Raw genomic sequence first — 19,954 nt, forward strand, 5'->3', positions numbered from 1 at the left:
CCACAGGACCACTGGAAAAGGTCCTGTGGAAACTGCTGGAAAAGGTCAGTTTTCATTCCAATCCCAAAGAAAGGCAGTGCCAAAGAATGCTCAAACTACCCACAATTGCACTCATCTCACACGCTAGTAAAGTAATGCTCAAAATTCTCCAAGCCAGGCTTCAGCAATATGTGAACCGTGAACTTCCTGATGTTCCAGCTGGATTTAGAAAAGGCAGGGGAACCAGAGATCAAATTGCCAACATCTGCTGGATCATGGAAAAAGCAAGAGAGTTCCAGAAAAGCATCTGTTTCTGCTTTATTGACTATGCCAAAGCCTTTGACTGTGTGGATCACAAGAAACTGTGGAAAATTCTGAAAGAGATGGGAATACCAGACCACCTGATCTGCCTCTTGAGAAATCTGTATGCAGGTCAGGAAGCAACAGTTAGAACTGGACATGGAACAACAGACTGGTTCCAAATAGGAAAAGGAGTTCGTCAAGGCTGTATATTGTCACCCTGTATTTAACTTCAATGCAGAGTACATCATGAGAAACACTGGGCTGGAAGAAGCACAAGCTGGAATCAAGATTGCCAGGAGAAGTATCAATAACCTCAGATATGCAGATGACACCACCCTTATGGCAGAAAGTGAAGTGGAACTCAAAAGCCTCTTGATGAAAGTGAAAGAGGAGAGTGAAAAAGTTGGCTTAAAGCTCAACATTCAGAAAACGAAGATCATGGCATCCGGTCCCATCACTTCATGGGAAATAGATGGGGAAACAGTGGAAACAGTGTCAGACTTTATTTTTCTGGGCTCCAAAATCACTACAGATGGTGAGTGCAGCCATGAAATTAAAAGGCGCTTACTCCTTGGGAGGAAAGTTATGACCAACCTAGAAAGCATATTGAAAAGCAGAGACATTACTTTGCCAACAAAGGTTCGTCTAGTCAAGGCTATGGTTTTTCCAGTAGTCATGTATGGATGTGAGAGTTGGACTGTGAAGAAGGCTGAGTGCCGAAGAATTGATGCTTTTGAACTGTGGTGTTGGAGAAGAGTCTTGAGAGTCCCTTGGACTGCAAGGAGATCCAACCAGTCCATTCTGAAGGAGATCAGCCCTGGGATTTTTTTGGAAGGAATGATGTTAAAGCTGAAACTCCAGTACTTTGGCCAGCTCATGCGAAGTGTTGACTCATTGGAAAAGACTCTGATGCTGGGAGGGATTGGGGGCAGAGGAGAAGGGGACGACAGAGGATGAGATGGCTGGATGGCATCACTGACTCGATGGACGTGAGTCTGAGTGAACTCCAGGAGTTGGTGATGGACAGGGAGGCCTGGCGTGCTGCGATTCATGGGGTTGCAAAGAGTCGGACACAACTGAGCGACTGATCTGATCTGATCTGATCTGATAGTTGATTTACAACATTGTGTTTAATTCTGTGCAGCAAGCTGACTCAGTTACACACACACACACACACACACACACACACACACATTCTTTTTCATCATGTTTTCCATCATGGTTTGTCACAGGATATTGAATATAGTCCCCTGTGCTATACAGTAGGACCTTTTTGTTCATCCATCCTGTATACGATGGTTGGCATCTGCTAACCCCAAACTCCCAATCCCTCCCTCGGCCCCTCCCCCTTGGTAACCACACTTCAGTATTTGTGAGTCTGTTTTTCTTTCACAGATATGTTCATTTGGGTCATATTTTAGAGTCCATATGTAAGTGATATAGTGTGGTATTAATATTTGTCTTTCTCTTTCTGACTTACTTTGCTTACTATGGTAATCTCTAGGTCCATCCATGGTGCTGCAAATGTCATTATTTCATTCTTTTTAGTGGCTGAGTAATATTCCTGTGTGCGTGTGTGTGTGTGTGTGTGTGTGTGTTTACCACATCTTCTTCCTTTTTTTTTTTTTTTTTTTTTACCACATCTTCTTTATCCTTTCATCTGTCAGTGGACATTTAGGTTATTTCCATGTCTTGGCTACTGTGGATAGAGCGGCTGTATGTGTTGGCGTGCATGTGTCTTTCTGAATTATGATTTTGTCTGGGCATATGCCCAGGAGTGGGATTGCTGAATTATATGGCAACTCTGATTTTAGTTTTTTGAGGAACTTCCATACTGTTTTTCATAGTGGCTGTACTAGTTTACATTCCCACCAACAGAGCAGGAGGGGTCCCTTTTCTCCACACCCTCTCCAGCATATGTTATTTGCAGACTTTTAAATGATGGCCATTCTGACTGATGTGAGGTGGTACCTCATTGCTGTTTTGATTTTCATTTCTCTAATAATTAACTATGATGGGCATCTTTTCATGTGCTTATTGGCCATCTGTATATCTTCTTTAGAGAAATGTCTGTTTAGTTGATCTTTAGGCCTGAAGGGCTACAGTCCATGGGGTCACAAGAGTCAGACATGACTGAGAGATTAAATCACCACCAAGGTCTCTTTACGGATCAGTTTTCTCTCAGCCACTCCTGTGGCTCTTTGTGGGGGCAAATACAACGAGGCTGTCTCAGACTGTTTGCCTAAACACAACACTCAGCCATTTTTATTGTGTAGTCCCTGCCACTACACTGAGTTCTATCTGGGAATGTGGCCATTGATTCTGTTCTTCTCATATCCCTCTAACTGATTTGAGGCTCTCTCTTTCCCCTTCCTCACTGGGGCTCAATCTTAGCTGAATGAGGAGAGGTAGTCAAAGTTTATGGGGTTCTTTCTTAGGGATGGAAATTATCTGCAATAAGTGCAGATAATTTTAGCTTCAAATAAAAGAAATCCTAACCAACGGTGGTTTAAACAATTGATTATCTCATACAACAGGAGGTCTAGAGACACAGGCCAGGACCGGCATAGCAGCGTCACTGTGTAACCAGGAATTCATCTTCTTGCCATACTTACATTTTGTTACCCTTAGCTGTTAGCTTTTGTAACTGTGTTTGTCACCGTTGTGCTTGGCATGTTCACTCAACAACTGGCACACCTCAAGGTATCATAATACAATGCCATATGGTTTGTCCAAATGCGGAAGGGCTATATGAGCTACAAGAAACTATAGGGGGAAGTCCTCTATAAATATTATAAAATTTATCTCACCATAGTTACAAATCCACAGAAACCCACCCAAAGTAGGCCAAGGCAAGAAGAGAATTTGTTGGAAGATGTAAGTGTATCTTATGGACCTAAGGATAGGAAGTATAGCTGAACTTTACTATGGACTAGAAGCAGGAACCAGAAAACTGTTATGAACCAGTACAGCTGTCCTCCCTTCCTTCTCTGGACACATGATCTCTTATTATCTGCTTTGTTTTTCTTTCTTGGCATTGGCTTTTTCTATTTCTCTGTGTACAAACTAGAAAATGGTCACTTTAGTCATACCAGTTCAAATGCAAACTAAGATTGAGTAGCATCTCCTATGTTTTAAGTCCTCTGGGGAAAGAATATGATTGGTCCAGTTTTGATTGTATGTCAGTCTTTAATCCAATTTGTGACCATGGGGATGGGTCAAATGACTCAGCAGTTCTTAGGAGCTGAGCAAGAATACTCTTTTGAGAAGGGGCCATGGGTGAGTATGTGTCTGTATGGCAGTGGTTATTGAAGAAGAAATAATAGACAGATCTACTACTCTCTCAATATCCGTAATCTGAGGAATGTGTTAGTTATTCAGTCATGTCTGACTTTTTGTGACCCCATGGGCTGTAGCCCACCAGGCTCCTCTCTCCATGGAATTCTCCAGGCAAGAATTCTGGAGTGGGTTGCCATTCCCTTCTCCAGAGGATCTTCTTGACCCAGGGATCGAACCTCGGTCTCCTGCATTGCAGACAGATTCTTTACTGTCTGAGCCACCAGGGAAGCCCAATCTGAGGAAAAGATAAATCAAATTAACCATTCATTCATTCTATAGACATTGGTCTCAGTTTTCTTCCTCTTATGTTTCTTTCAAAGAGTGTCAGTAACATTTATGTAGTTTCCCAAATTAATGAATTCTATACCACCAGTAAGCATCACAATAGCTAATATTCATTGAATATTGTACTATGTGATAGGCATTCTATGTACATTAAGTTCAATCTCAAAACAACTACAAATAAGTATTATCTATTTTGTAGATAAGCAAAGTGAAATTTGGAGATGTGAAGTCAAGCTTTCAACATCTCTTTTGGATTACTGCAGTAATCTGCCATCTCCCTGCCTCTGAACTGTCTTCTCCAATTCTTTTTTTGCCTGGCAGTCACAGTGGTATTTCCAAAACGCAACAGATTTGTTATGTTTGATCATGCTACTTTCCTGCTTAAAATCCTTATAAGATTCCCTCAAGATAAAGTCCAAATTCCTTCACAGGATGTATAAAACCTTTTATGATCTGGGCAGCCTTTACCTTACCAACCTCCAGCCTCATCTCTTTCAGTCCTGTACCTCACAGTCTATCCTCAAGCCACACAGATTATTTTCAGTTCGTAACAATTCATTTCTTTCCTCTGCACAACAACCCTGTAGTCATTATCCCGCAGACTCCTACACATTACCCATAGTCAGGATTCAACTTAGATGTTACGCTATTCAGAAGCCTTTTCTGATTGAATTTGGTACTCCTTCTTTATACTTTTGTATTACTCAGTGATTTTCTCTTATGCTTTTCAAACCATGCTGTAATCGTGTGTTAACTTACTCTGTCTCTTGCATTGGATCGTAAAGTCCTTGAGTGGAAAGATGCAGTATAGTTTAGTTTTGAAAACCCTAAGATTAGGGTAGTGCTTGGTGTGTATTTGTTGCTCAATAAATATTTGTTAAATGAATAAATCTGAGAGAGGTCTGGAAGAACTTACAAAGTTACCTGGAGAGAAACAGATATTCAGCATTTCTTGTTTAGTAAATGGATTATTCTGACAGCTATTTCTCCTTAACTATATACTTTTGGCTTATAATTTATAAAAATTGAGCAGATACAAATTTAAAAATTGAGAAAATTAACCATAAAAACATATCACAAAATAATAAAATAAGAAAGTGATATAAAACAGTAACCTAGGAGTGTTAAACTTAATGTAAGATAAAGAAGACTGAATGAAGTAACAAAGTTTGAGACTGGGGAAGAAAAAGCAAGGAATTGAATTTTTTTCAGCGCCTTCTAAATTGAATGGATTTTCCCCCCAGTAATATCTAATTTAATTCTTAGAATAATTCTTTGAGGTTGCTATGCTACAGTTGCATTAAAACTAAAGAAATTAAAGATCAGAGTAAAATAAACTGAATGATTATACAATAAACTTTCTACAGATAGAAAGCAAATGAAACAAAACTCAACCATAGAAAATATGGGGTATATGTGAGGATAAATCACCCTACACCCTAAATGATCCTTTTTTGGGGTCTCTGTATCAGCTTTCCAGCTTTCTTTCCTAAAGTGATTTCCTTCACTCTCATCTGCTTTGAATGTATGGATACATCCTTCCTTTTACCAGGATAAATTCCATCTCCTCTTTCAAGCTTTGTCTCACTCAAGTTGCTTCTTGAGTGAAATTTGTTTCATTAGATCTGGTTTTTGATTTAGCTAAACTTTTCGGAGCCTAGCAAAGCACTGATTTCTCTTTCAGAGAATTATAAGCACATAGCAGGAAAAACCAACACAAAAGAGACTATTACTATCGATCATTCAGGAGAAAAAAAATCCTTAATAGTGGCAGTGTTTAAGTGACTATATTCTGCGCTGTGAGAACACCTGGAGTCATTTTTAACTTCCACCACTCCCTACTTCTTAGTCGGGTCAGTTTTCTAAACTTTCTAAATCTCAGTTTTCTTATCTACGAAAAGAGAATCGTATTGAGTCTCCTACTTACTCCAGAACTTCTGTGAGGAGCAAATTAGAGTATATACGTGAAAATATTTCACAGACGTTTGGTAAAAGGCTACAAAATGTTTGTACCTGGCTACAGATGAGACCACGACAAGTTACGTTCCTGGGCTAAACAAACTCAGAGGCTAATCGCTAGGGAATGGAAGCGGAGCGTTGCTACGGGACGTCATCACCCCGCGCCAGACGCGACGGTTTCCGGATTGGGCTTCAGGCAGTATTCCGCGCCATGGGGGTTTGGCGGCGTTTGCTGGTGTTTGGTGGAGTGTCGCTTCGGGGCTGCGGCGGGGTCCGTGTCCCACTTGGGGGAAGCCGACTAGTGATTTGTCGGCGCCAGGTCCGTGTTGCTGCAGGGCAGGTGGAGGCGGGCGGGTCGGAGATGCTGGGGCGCCAGGGCTGCAGGTTCCCTGCAGGTGTTCTGCAATTGCCTCTTGCCAAGAACTCACTTCAGTCCCTCTTGGGCCCCCTCCCCTGCTCAGTGAGACCCCAGTGGTCTGGATGTGCCCACTTTCCAGGCAGGCCCCCAGGAGGACCAGGGCGAGGCATAGAGGGATGTGAAATAGACGGTTAGAACATGGATGTGTGGCTTGCACATGCTTCCTTAGTGTTTATTTAGAAAATAGGTTAAAGAGAAGGAAAACACGTGGGGGATTTAGCTCCGTAAAGAGGGAGATTGTTTACTTGCTATTTTTAACGCCTGGTAAATAAATTCCAACTTAAACAATGTGTCTCTGCAGTTTTTATCAACACCTATTTGTAAATAACACTAAAGACCTAACTAATGGAGATGAGCAGAATTAAAGTAGAAAAGAAAGCCCTGTTAGTGGCAAATACCTCATTGTTTAACCGCGTAATAATGGAGATAGCTTATTTTAAAACTGTTTTTTCTTCTTCTTCTCAAGTTCTCTGGCGCTGAGAGTGAGACCCTAAAACAAAGAAGATCACAAATCATGTCTCGAGGACTTCCAAAGCAGAAACCGATAGAAGGTGTTAAACAAGTTATAGTTGTGGCTTCTGGAAAGGGTGGAGTTGGAAAGTCTACTACAGCAGGTATTATAGGATATTCTCATTTTGAGTAGAACTTTAGGCCAACTGGCAAGTGCACAATATTAAAGTTGTAGTTTTGTTCTTGAAAAAGTGTTTGTGAAGTTTCTAATAGCTGGTTCCTTAGTATGAGGAGTTGGTAGAGACTGAGGGCTTAGATTTTGGAGTTAGGCAGAACTAGATATGTTGCCAGGTCTTTGACTCCTTGACCGAGGAAAAGGTAGTCAGGTTGCCCATCACATCTGCAGTTTGAAAGTGAAGTCGCTCAGTCGTGTCCGACTCTTTGGGACCCCATAGACTGTAGCCTACTAGGCTCCCCCGTCCATGGGATTTTCCAGGCAAAGTACTGGAGTGGATTGCCATTTCCTCCTCCAGGGGATCTTCCCAACCTGCGGCTCGAACCCGGGTCTCCTGCATGGTAGACAGACGCTTTATCGTCTGAGCCACCAGGGAAGTTCTCTGATCTTCAGTTTACTTAACTGTAAAGTGACAATGATGATAATCTTTTTCATTGGGTGGTCATGCAAATTAAACAAGTTAACCACGTAGCCCCCTGTCTCCTATATAGTAAGTACTCAACATTTGATTGTTATTATTTTTAAAACATTTAGTAAGTTTAATATTAAATTTATTTGTTTTTTTTTTAAATACTAAATTTATTTGTTTTATTTGCATTCTTTTCTAATCTTTTTCAGTGTACATTGAGCTAAGTAGTTGCAATGAGATTGTTTACATTATTGTGACCTATTTTCATTTAACCATAACAGTTTTCCAGCATTTATAAAGTCAAAATAGATCTAATATTTGAAAATCTTTTAATTATTTAAAACATTTAATCTTTAGATCTTTATATTAATATACTGGAACAGAGGATTTTTTTTTTGGTGGAGTTTTCAAATTGATTATAGATTTCATTGTGACTGAAATGCTGCTTTCGGAACCCATAAAAGAAGTCCCACTAGAAATGTAAGAGGTACCATCCAGGACTAATGAACAGGTATTCCCAATTTTTTTCAAAAGAAACTTTTTATTTCTAAAAAAACTTTCAGTATAATAATGTAAAAAGGTAGCTCCCCTCCTTCCAGTTCAACAGAGGCAACTTGTATTATTAATTTGAAGTCATAAATCTCTCAAGTTTTGTTGCATCACTTAAAATTTTCAGTCATTTTAATAGGAATGGCTTAATTCAGATCTTTTTCCAATCTATCCTTTTTGCAGCTGATTAAAAAAATAACTATCCTTATTGTATTTCATTTTGTTAGTTTTGACATAGTTCCTTACTATTAAGATCTTGTATATATCATGTATTTTTTTTTTCAGCTTTTGACTCATATTTCTGCATTTTTTCAAATTGAAGTGTAGCTGATGTACAGTATTATGTAAATTCCAGGTATACAGCATAGTTCACAATTTTTAAAGGTTATATTCCATTTATGGTTATTAAAAAATACTGGATCTAATCCCTGTGTTGTATAGTATATCCTTACAGCTTATTGATTTTATAATAGTAGTTTGAACCTCTTAATTCCCTACTCCATCTTGCACCTCCTCCCTAAGATCTGTAAAGTTTTTTTTCCTCAGATATTAATCTAAACTCGGGGCATATATGTACCTTAAAATCACTTAATTCCATTGAAACCAATGACATTTTGAAATAAAAAGGGCCAGGTACAGAGTTCTGTGACTTTCACTAGAGATCCTGTGTCTTGACTCAAAGCCATATTTGGTAATTCCTGGATACAGCAGTTCTGTAGTTGTATAACCAGCTATAGATCCAACTATATAGTGTTATTAGCTTAGTTTTTTCCCCCCATTTTGACCTGAATGTATTGTGGAAGAGTTTTTCAGATATTTTGAAGAAATTAAGATTTAACAAGAATTGTAGTTATGATAGATTCCTACTATTACTATTTGATAGATACCATATTATTATTTAAAATGGTTAGTGATTGTTCTTAATGAATTTATGCTGTATCCTACACACTCTTGCTTTCTTTCCTAGGGACGTACAATCTATCTGTTTGATATTTTGTTTGTAAAATTTGGAAGCTCTTAGTTTTCAGTTCTAGAATCCACCTCTACTTGTGTTTTGAAAATTAAGGTTTCAAAAAAAAAAATACCTGTTTTCAGTGGTGTGAATCCTTTTGCAAGCTCTGTGTTTACTTGGTTTGGTTAAAGATGGAAGGCATTTTCATGATAATAGCCATAAGTTCTTTGGGTTTTGTGCAATATAATTTGTCAAATCTGTAGGCTAGCACTTGTTTAAAGCAAATTTATTTATTGTTTTAGGTTCTAAGATCATCTAATGTTATGGGCTGTGGCAGCATTTAGACAGGAAAATATATGAGAAAATGTTGAGTGTGTGACGTACGTGTGCTTTAGTAAGCATCCCTTCCTTGCTTTCATCTTTGTTAGCATCATACCATCTATCTCAAATAATTGATCTATACTTTTTCATAACTGCTCTCTCTGCTTTAGAAATAGATTATTTCTATGTAACTCCATTTGCATTATATTTCTTTCCCTTATACATATTTATTCCAATTCCAAACTGTCTCAAAATATTTCCCTTCTGAATATGTGTGCTAGAAATATTTTGGATTAGAATGAGGACCTTTGATTAATGCAAACATGCTCTTAGATTCTGTTGTGTAAATGGAGAAAGACCCTCACAGTGAAATGAATTACTCTGCCTCAAAGTTGGATTATGTTTAACCTACAGTATACCTGAAATTCAGAATTATTTTATAATTTAATGATTAAATCAACTATTAAACATTAATAATGATTTAATAATGAATTGTCAAGTGCCATTCCCTAGGCTGAGGACTTTACACTTAGAATTTGATTTGATTCTCACAACAGTTATGATATAGGACCTCATTTTATTGAGGAGGAAACATACTTGGGGGTAAAAATACTCAAGATTGTAAAAGACAGAGTGGTGACCCTGGGGTTTGAACCAGGTCTGCCTTGAGAGTTTATGTTCTTAAATACTTCAAAAGAAACAGTATTGGCATCATCTGTAACATTGTCCGGTAAGGAATTATCATCCACAGTATGAGGGTCTGTTTATCAGTTTGGGAATATATTCTTTTTGGACCTCTTTCTCATCTCAGATGTAGCATATCTCTCTTGCTGGGTTAACAGTGGTTTTGGGGCCTACTGCTTTCCCCGTTTATGTCTGAGATTCACTATTAATAGGCACTTTTGGGAAAATGTTTCATTGTCTTACCTTTTTCCCTTCCCTCTCCTCACTGATCCAAGCTTTCAGTTATGTGGGTATTTGTGAGTTAGAGTGTTTGGAATTCCTGTATTACCTGCATTTATGTTTAAAAAACAGTAGGATCAGCTCCATTTTTATTTATTAAAAAGTAATTTTTCTGCAAAGTATTTTTTGAAAGTAATTGAATGATATATACATTAATATGATTAAAACATTTAATGGATTATTTAAACACAGTTGTAACATATGATAAATGGATTATTTAAAGTTTTGAGGCAGGCATCTATTGCTTTTGCTGAAATGTTACTTTCCTTTTTGTCTTTTTTACTTTTTATAGTCTCTCCATGTCCTTGTTTATTTTTTTTTAATAAAGGATTTATATTAAAATTTTACTTGCTTTGGTTATTACATTGAAAATATTAAAAGGCAAAATAAATTCTGGTAGAAGGAAAGTTACTAAATTTAATTACTTCTTTGTTTCTTACAGTGAACCTTGCACTTGCTCTAGCAGCGAATGATTCGGTAGGTATTTATTAATAGAACTACTAATTTATTAACATTTTTAAGTCAATGATTTAGAGCATACTGATGTTTTTCATTTACTCTTATCAGGGGCTGTATATTGTAGCTCTAGTTATTTGCATGTCTTTAAGGGGCTAAAAAATCTGCCGTAAGTACTGGTTACATTTAATAATGGTGATGAAAATGGAAGGGGGTTGCTGGTCAAGGAATTCAGGTAGCCTCTAGAAGTTAGAGAAGGCAAGAAATGTTTTTTTGTCCTTAGAGCCTCCCAAAGGTATGTAATCGTGTCAGTACCTGAATTCTAGCTCATTGAAACCCATTTGAATTTCTGTGATAATTTTTTACAGTAAAAGTAGGAAACTGATACAGGAAGTCAGTTTTCTTAAGTCCTTAAATTTCCAAAAGTGTCTTTATTTTACCTTCATATTTGCTAGTTTGACTAGATGTAGAATTCCAGGTTCACGATAATTTGCTCTCTGAACCTTGAAAACAGCTTGCCATTTTCTTCTAGCATGCTAATAAGATGTCTGGTGATAGTTTGATTCATACTGCTTTGTAATAACCTGTGTTTTTCCCCTTGAGGCTTTTATGAATTTCCTTTATGTCTTTTAAATTTAGAAATATCACAGATATGTATCTGGTTGTTGGCATTACATTTTTTTTTTACCTGTTTGGAAATTGGGCAAGCAGTACAAGGCTTGAGTCTTTTTCAGCTTAGGGAAAATTTCCTCATTGATTACTTTTTGTGATGTGCTTGTTCTTTCTCCAGAAATCTATTAGGTAGATATTGATTTTTATGCTTGTTAATTTTTCTCTCATATTTTCCATCTCTTTGTCTTTTGCTCTGTGTTTTGGAAGATGTCTTATGCTATTTTTCACACTGCTATATTAGGTTGTGGTTGTTATTTAGCCCTTTTTATTTTTAATTTGGAAATTATATTTTTTCTAGTTTTTCAGCACTGTTTGCCTATTTTGCAGTTGCTTTTCCTGATCACTTAAAAAAATGGTTGTACCATTAGTTTGAGTCTCTCCGAGGATGCTAATTAGAATTAATAAAAAAGGTTCCTTTTAATGATCTCTATTTATTTAGCATGGGGGTTCTTATAATGTGGTCCTCTGACCAGCAGAATGAGCATCACCTGGGAACTTGTTAAACACATAAAATCTTGAGCCCCAGATCTACTGCATCAGAAACCCTCAAGGTGGAGTCCTACAGTCTGTGTTTTAACCAGCCCTCTAGGTGATTTTGATGCATGCTAAAGGTTGAGCCACGGAGAAGGCAATGGCACCCCACTCCAGTACTCTTGCCTGGAAAATCCCATGGATGGAGGAGCCTGGAAGGCTGCAGTCCGTGGGGTTGTTGAGGGTTGGACGTGACTGAGCGACTTCACTTTCACACATTGGAGAAGGAAATGGCAACCCACTCCAGTGTTCTTGCCTGGAGAATCCCAGGGACGGGGGAGCCTGGTGGGCTGCTGTCTATGGGGTCGCATAGAGTCGGACACAGCTGAAGTGACTCAGCAGCAGCAAAGGTTGAGCCATGCATCTAGAATTTTTTAGAACTCTAAATTGCTAATGCATTCTTTTTTGTTTTCTTGTGTGATTATTTTTAATTTAGTTTTAAGCTTTGTTTGTTTGTTTGTTTGGTTTCAATGTGAATTTGGAATAGAAGAGAGATACTCATGTATGGTTAGGCAACTTTATTGAAATAAAATCCAGTACTACTTTTTAAAGAATACTTTTTATTAAAGCACTTAGTTACCTTGAAGAAAGGACCCCATCTTTCTTAAATTAGGGAGGAAACAGGAAAAGTTCAGTGGATAGGAAGGTAAGTAAATTCATAGGTATGGGGATCTTTTAATTTGGATATCATTTCAGCCAAAGCTTTGAGTCATAAGATAATGTGAAGTAACCATGTAATAAATGATCTAAGGATGAAAAAAATAGTTAAAAGGGATTGATTCCTTCATGTCAGATGTTGCTAGTTTTTTAAAAAATTTATTATTTATTTTCATTCTTTTATTTTGGTTGTGCTGGGTGTTAGTTGCTGCTCACGGGCTTTCTCTAGTTACAGTGAGCACCACTCTTTGTGGTGCACAGGCATCTCGCTGCCTCTAGGCCCACGGGCTTCAGTAGCTGCAGCAGACAGGGTTACTAGCTGCGGCTCAAGGGCCCCAGAGCGTGGCAGGCTTCAGTAGTTGTGGTGCGTGGGCTTAGTTGCCCCACAGCCTGTGAAATTTTCCCAGACCAGGGATCAAAACATGTCCCCTGCATTGGAAAGTGGGTTTTTATCCAGCACACAACCAGAGAAGTCCTAGATGTTGCTAGTTTGGTGAGATGGTAGCTCCGAAATTTCTGTTTTTCTGTTTGCTTCACCCCACCCCCACCCCCACCCCCCTCCTTCAGGCATGAGAGCAGCTTCGTCTTTAATGGTCTAGATGTATGACAGGGAAATTGGCCGCAAGAAAGGAAAAGCAATGTTTTTCTCTGGGCCACTTTTTCAGAAAGCATTTTAGTATCCTTAAGTGTCTTTAAAGACGTTGTAGAATCTTCCTTAGGCAGGGCTTCAGTATTCTGTTGAGTTGTTTTTTTTTTTTTTTCATTTCTTGATTTTTTTTCTTTAGCAATGTTAGTATATAACTTAGAAAAAAGAAAGTCAGGAAATTTGAGCAGCATGCTGTGGAACTCAAAGATAATCAGACATAATGCAGTATTTTATAGTTGGTTACTGTCTTGTCCTAGTTAATTAGTTTGCATGTATTTAAGAAAGATTCATTGTATATAGCTTGATTAACAGTGTTTTTGATTTGGGAGCAAGATGTTTGACTTAAACTGTGATCTGCCGGAGGACTAACTGCATATAGAAAAGAAGATAGATCATATATAAATATATGATTTATATATATCTGGCATAGTCTTATAATCTGTATTCCCCAACTTAAGATTTTAGTAATATTGCGTTTATTTCAAGGACATGTTTGGTCTATAGGGAAAACTCAAGATTCCTCCGAGGCCTTCTCATTGCCTGAGCTGATATAGATGGCTTACGTCCAGGGACATTTACTGGGGAATGGTACTAGGGTATGTTGCTTTGGGGCTTAAAATCTCCAGGCGTGATGGTGTCTTTGGAGCTGATCTAGTGGTTCATTCCCATGGAGTCTTAATTTCATGGAGCTTGTGTTGTAAGAGGGGTCTCTGACCCGCTTACCCTTTAAGCCAGCTTTGCCCAAGACCTTGCTAACCGTTTTCTCCTTTCTTCTTTGGGTTGCCCTTTTTCAGCATGGCAGTAGGAAGAGCTAATAAGGCTTGTTTGTTGGCTTAGAGGAAACAGGTCCAGGAAGTTATTCATTTTACTTACAATGTTGGTCTTAATAATCTCTAAACAGGGTTATATAAACCCCAGGGGATATGTAAGATAGTCATTGGAATGTGGAATTTTTCTTTATGTTGTATGAATTTTTATCTTTTAAAATTTATGTTTTTTGTATACACTTTATAATTTATAGTAAATTAGTATAGTGGCTCTAATAAAGTCAACAGATGTATTAACATGTATTGAGGTTGTATACCTGAACATTTTTCACCGAGTGGGGTACGTGGTCAAAAAAGTTTGGTTGTCACTGGCCAAGGCAAAAGAAAACTTCTGAGCTGGATCATATGCCAGTTCAAAAGAAGACTACTTTATAGCTGGAAATAAAAGCCTTACAGGAATAGGGTGTGAATTTTCCCTGCCTTTTCTTTGCCTTTTGTACTTTGCTTTGGGGAGGTGGCAGGTAGTGTTACAGGGCAGAATCTGGGATCCTGTCACGTGTACCATGCATTTAAATATTCACTCCTGTGGTATATTGGAGCTGGCTCGTGCTAGTTGTGAGAACTGTTAAATTTTTAAGAATTTTCCAGTTGATATCCTGTTGTTAGCTCAAAATAGGCCATGGTGGGAGTATTTAATTAATGAAAATAGACAAATACTGAAAATTAGACTTCCCAGCTCACCCTGGGCCATTGTTAAACATTTTCTGGCACAACACTGATTATACATATTACCGATCATATATTTTAGTCTTTCTTTTTTCTATCTTCTTAACCACTTTTATTATGGATCTCATTCTTCTACAGTGTAAATTTAGTGAACAGAGAAGCACTGAAACTGGAGAGGGGAAGGTAAAGGTCACCAGAAACCATTGATAAGCTCTGTGATATTCCTAAATCACTTCACTTCAGTTCATTTTAGTTCAACAGACATTTAGTGAGCACCTCTAACACTCACTGTCAGACACAATGAGTATGGGTATATAAAGAAAAGTAAATATGCCTACTAAGACTGCATTAACAAAACTGTTTTGTGTGTGTATATATAATTACGTAAGTGTATATATGTCTCTTTGTGTATGTGTGTGTGTATTTTGGTGATGGTAATTGTTTCAGTTCAGTAATTGTTTCTTCTGTGAGTGGGACAAAGTGTGCTTAAAGCCACACTTAATAAGGTTTTATCGTAGTTTGTTTCAGAGTAGGCACGCTGTGCACTCTTAAAGGTTTTATAATCTAGTGAAGACAAGAGGAAGATAAATGTCTTAAAATGATGACCTGTGTTCAAGGTCAAATATAGTAGTGTTTCTGTCCAAGACAACTAGCTTTTATTTCAGAGAAAAGCCGTCTTTTTTTCATAGAGCATTTTTGTGAACATAATTATATTTGCCTTTCACAGAAACCTATAATGCAGTACAATTAGTATTTATCAGTTTTACAGTCTTTATTGATTTTGCCCTATCCTTGTCACATTTCATCAGCCAGCAAATGTCCTTGTCTCTGCAATATTTTTCCAGTATGTATCTTTCTCTTTTCATTGTTCCCACTCTAATTAAGCCTCATATTACTTTTTTTTGGCTCATTCATTCATGTATACCTCAAACAGTTACAGAGTGCCTACGCTTCCCCAAGAACTTTGCTACTTTGGAGAATATAGAAATGCATGAAATACAGCCCCTGCCTTTAAGGGCCTCGCAGACTAGGAGACTGCTGCAAGCACGTCTTACCTGCCCAAGCACAAATCCATTCAGTACATAATGCCAGATGCAGCACATCTTACCTGCCCAAGCACAAATCCATTCAGTACATAATGCCAGATTATTCTTACTTGAGCACCATTGGAACTCCATTTCACCCTGCTCAGAGTCACTCCTGAATGCCTTTGGTGAGCTTCAAGATCTTCTGTAATCTGGCTCCCATCCACCTTTCTGGGTTTATCTTCAGCTCTTCTAGACAGTCCCTGTGCTCTGGCAAATCTGGGTTACTTGCTGTTGCCAGTTTGGGCTTGACTATATTATGTTCTTAATAGCTTACAGTGTTTCTTCTATGTTTCTACTGGAGTGTCTCTACATTTTCTTCAGCTTTATAGGTCTTCTCCTCCAGGCTGCGATGCATGGCTTGAGCTGGTTATATTGTGCCCCTAGAGTACTTCTCAAGGGCATTGAGTGATGACAGACATCCAGGGTATCCTCCTCTTCATGTGCACCCGCAGACTGCATTCTGATGCACACTGAGGCACTGTGTGAGCTAGCCTGCCCTGAGAGGTACTTAGTGACGTGCTCCCTGAGTTCACTCCCAGTGAGGGTCTTTCTTCCATCTTGTGAAATCCAGTAGCACTATTTATTGTTACTATTATGTACCTATGTAACCATTCTGGTAATTTTATATAGCAAATAATAAAAATAACATTTATCGAACATTTGTTATACGTCAAGCACTGTTCCTCATTATATGTTTCTTAATTCATTTATTTTTCATAGCAACCATATGGGAACAGATACTGTTATGATCCCTGTACATAATAAGCAGAAGCAGCTGGAGGCTAAGTACTTTGCCCAAGCTCACCCAGGAAGTAAACAGCAGAGCCAGGTTTGAATGCCAGCCTAGATCCTGTGCCCTTAGCCTATTTGTTATACTACGCCTATGATAGCTGGATTCTTATGATTCAGAACTGTGTTGTCTTCATTCTTGGCTATTGACTTAGGAAATAGACAACAAATGTTTGCCACATGGATGAATCAAGTGTATATAGATGGGTTTCATAGTATATAAGTGCAAAGTTTTGTTTTGCATTGTTTTTTGAGGAGTGGTGTGCGATAGGAGGGCTTGTGGCTTAGTGGGCTGCATTCTATTCTTTTCCTGATTCTTAAATCATAGTGTGCTCCATCATTCTACTTGGCTCTCTTCTCATTTTATACTGTCTAGTAATCTCATTTTTCCCCACTACCCCAGTAACTACCCATGTGCCCTGGATTCTAAATGCATTAGCAGCCTAGATATCTCTCCTGGGTGCCAGACCTGGCTGCCTCACCTACTGTAGATGCCCACTTGAGTGCTTTACAAACATTCAGGCTCAACATGTATAAAACCAAACTCTTCTTTCTTGTAATTGTCTTTGTCCTGTGACAGTCATGTGGTTCCCTCCCACCTCCAAATCAGATACCTGTTCCTGCTGCTGCTACCACTCAAAGCTTTCTGGAGTATGTCTTCTCATTTCATTCCTTAATGCCATATCTTTTTCAGACCTTTATTATGGATCTTTCATGAGGTGATTTCAGCTGTTTATTTTCTCTGCTATGATGCTTTGAGGACAGGACTAGTACCTCCCATATTATTTGAGAGGTCTGTTTCCTTGTTTAATTTCTGTGCTAGTTTAGGAACCTTTTTGGGCCAAGGATCTTGGCCTTATTCCCTTTTTTTTAATTCTCAGTCTCTAGTCCAGTGATGGTATATAGAAGGCTCTTGGTAAATGTTGGTAATGACAATGGAACACGTTAAGTGAAGAGTGGTTGTGAATATATATACTAATATGTTTCACATATGTAGGTTCTAAGTGTTGGATAAGCTATCTATGATTTGTTGAATGCTAAATTATGCCCCTTTCCCCCTGAGCAAATGAAATTGAAATCTAAATGGGATAATGTGAAGTGCTTAGCACAATGGCTGATACACAGTAAGCTTTAAATTACTTTTTAGTATTGTAGCTAAATAAAATTTTTTTGCAAGTAATGTCTCAAAAATTGATATGCATTTTACTTAATTGACTATTAACAAAATCTTATTTTAAGTTTTTACTTATTTTCCATTGCTACAATGAATCATTAAGTAGAATTTTAATTGGATTGAAAGATGGAAAAGGAAGCAGTATAATCTTCAAAGAGTTTGTGTTTCTTTGGTTTTTTTTTTTCCACTGATGTTTATCTCAAAATATTTATTTTTTTCCCATGATTACATAATGTCTTCACACTTACTCTTTGCAGATGTACTTCTCTATTTCACAAAATTATTATGAGAGCCTCTTAAACATAATTAAGATTGTCTTAAGTCTTTGAAGTTCTGTGATTATGTTGGAAAAACTGGGAAGTTTTAGTTTGAGATTTAGGTTTTGGTTTTTGAAAAGTTCATTGATCTTGGAAACAGAACATGATATGTACTGCCACTTAAAACATGATGATTTTCTTCATTAATAGTTATGTGTATAGCAGTTAACAATCCAGCTTTTTGGTGGCAAATAGACCTGGGCTTGATTCTGGCTCTGCCTCTTGCAGCCTGTATAACTTTTGCCTGTACCTACCTCTTAAGGCTGTGAGTATTAAAGGAGATAATACATATATAGCACTCAGCACAGTGTCTGGCACATTGTTGTTGCCATGCAGTCGCCTCTGACTCTTTGCAACCCCATGGTCTGGCATATAGTAAATGCCAATAAGAGCATTAGCTGTTCTAGTATTCTAAATTCCAGCCTGGACACATTAACTATAATATTAGTTATAATGTGAATTTGGATTAAATATGAATGAAACTCTGTTTTTCACAGTTCATAGGAAATCCTGATGTATACTACTTAGCTCATATTGGGAATTATCTTCTCTTTAATGCCAGTCTTGTAAAGAAATTACAGTATATTAAAGCAACCTATTAATTTTTTTTTTAATCATTGCTTGGTAGTATATACAACATACACATTTCTTATAAAAATATTTTGTTTTGTTAATGGTTAGCCATTTTGGAGGAAGGGTGCACTATTCGTGTTCAAAGTATAGATATTTTAAAGCTGGAGAGGAAACTCAGACAAGAGATCTGGAAGGAACAATTGCAAAATCATTTTCCCTCCTTTTTGTTCTTCAATTCAAAAGTAATTCTTGGTAAGAAGAGTGTTTTTTTAAGTGAATTTGAACTCACACATTTTGACATTTACTGAGGAGAGACTCAAGATATATATGTAACTAGAGCAAAAATCTTAATTAAAACTAAGAATTTGTTTTAGGATAAGAAATGGATTTATTTTAGTAGTTATAAATAAATTTATAATGACTTTCTTACAAATATTTGATAATTGTGATCACTACACATATTCATACGTATTACATTCATAGGGGATTATCAGTTTATAATCAATGAAAAGAATGAATAGATTTCCAGTGAAGCACTTTTGTCTTGGACTTCCCTGGTAGCTCAGCTGGTAAAGAATCTACCTGCAATGCGGGATACCTGTTCGATCCCTGGATTGAGAAGATCCACTGGAGGAGGGCATGGCAACCCACTCTAGTATTGATGCCTGGAGAATCCCCATGGACAGAGGAGCCTGGTGGGCTGCACTGCATGGGGTCCCAAAGAGTTGGACACAACTGAGTGACTAAGCACAGCAGAGTACTTTTGTCTTATTCCTTCATATATAGGTTTGTTCATTCATTCTTTTATAAAAACATTTGTTGAGGGCCTGTCATCTCCTAGGTTCTATGCTTGACATGGGAATTCAGAGCTGAAAAAGCCCTACCGCTGTCCTCATCTTAGTTAATTTACAGCCTGAGTGCCTGTTTGGGAGATTGTTATTTCAGTTGGAGCCAGGATCTCTGTGTGACTAGATGATTTTTGACTTGTCTCTGGTCTACTTCTCTTCTCATTTGCCACAAATGCTCTTCCAAATATTTCCCATTTTCAATCTGTCTATCACATTCCACGTTTCTTCACCCTGAAAGGTTGTTGTTGAACCACGCAAAGACGTCAGGATCCTTAGCCTCTGGAGGAGAAGAATTCAATCCAGGGCCAGAGACGAGGCTTGATCGCTCAGAGCTTTTGTGTAATAAAGTTTTATTAAAGTATAAAGGAGATAGAGAAAGATTCTGACATAGACATCAGAAGAGGGTAGAAAGAGTACACACTTCCTAGTGTTAGCAGTGGAGTCACATACTCTCCAGTGAATCCAAAGAATGTCTGCTGCTAAGTCACTTCAGTTGTGTGCGACTCTCTGCGACCCCATAGATGGCAACCCACCAGGCTCCTCCGTCC

General features: G+C 38.0%; 1 protein-coding gene across 12 annotated transcripts in view; it reads left to right on the forward strand.

Annotated features, from left to right (window-relative positions):
* NUBPL (NUBP iron-sulfur cluster assembly factor, mitochondrial) overlaps positions 1 to 19,954 on the forward strand; it is a 526,006-nt gene that overhangs the window by 48,536 nt on the left and 457,516 nt on the right. For 3 of the 12 annotated variants that reach the window (XM_070775430.1, XM_070775431.1, XM_070775432.1), the window contains exons 1-4: positions 5,934 to 6,184; positions 6,750 to 6,897; positions 10,605 to 10,639; positions 14,756 to 14,800. In XM_070775430.1, the coding sequence (XP_070631531.1) occupies positions 5,990 to 6,184; positions 6,750 to 6,897; positions 10,605 to 10,639; positions 14,756 to 14,800 (423 nt within the window). In that variant the 5' untranslated portion in view covers positions 5,934 to 5,989. Of the gene's footprint in view, positions 1 to 5,918; positions 6,185 to 6,749; positions 6,898 to 10,604; positions 10,640 to 14,755; positions 14,801 to 19,954 lie in introns of those variants that run through there. The other 9 variants (XM_070775428.1, XM_070775427.1, XM_070775425.1 and 6 more) reach the window with 8 other exon arrangements.

Source organism: Bos indicus, chromosome 21, assembly GCF_029378745.1.
Source record: "Bos indicus isolate NIAB-ARS_2022 breed Sahiwal x Tharparkar chromosome 21, NIAB-ARS_B.indTharparkar_mat_pri_1.0, whole genome shotgun sequence".
NCBI lineage: Eukaryota > Metazoa > Chordata > Mammalia > Artiodactyla > Bovidae > Bos > Bos indicus.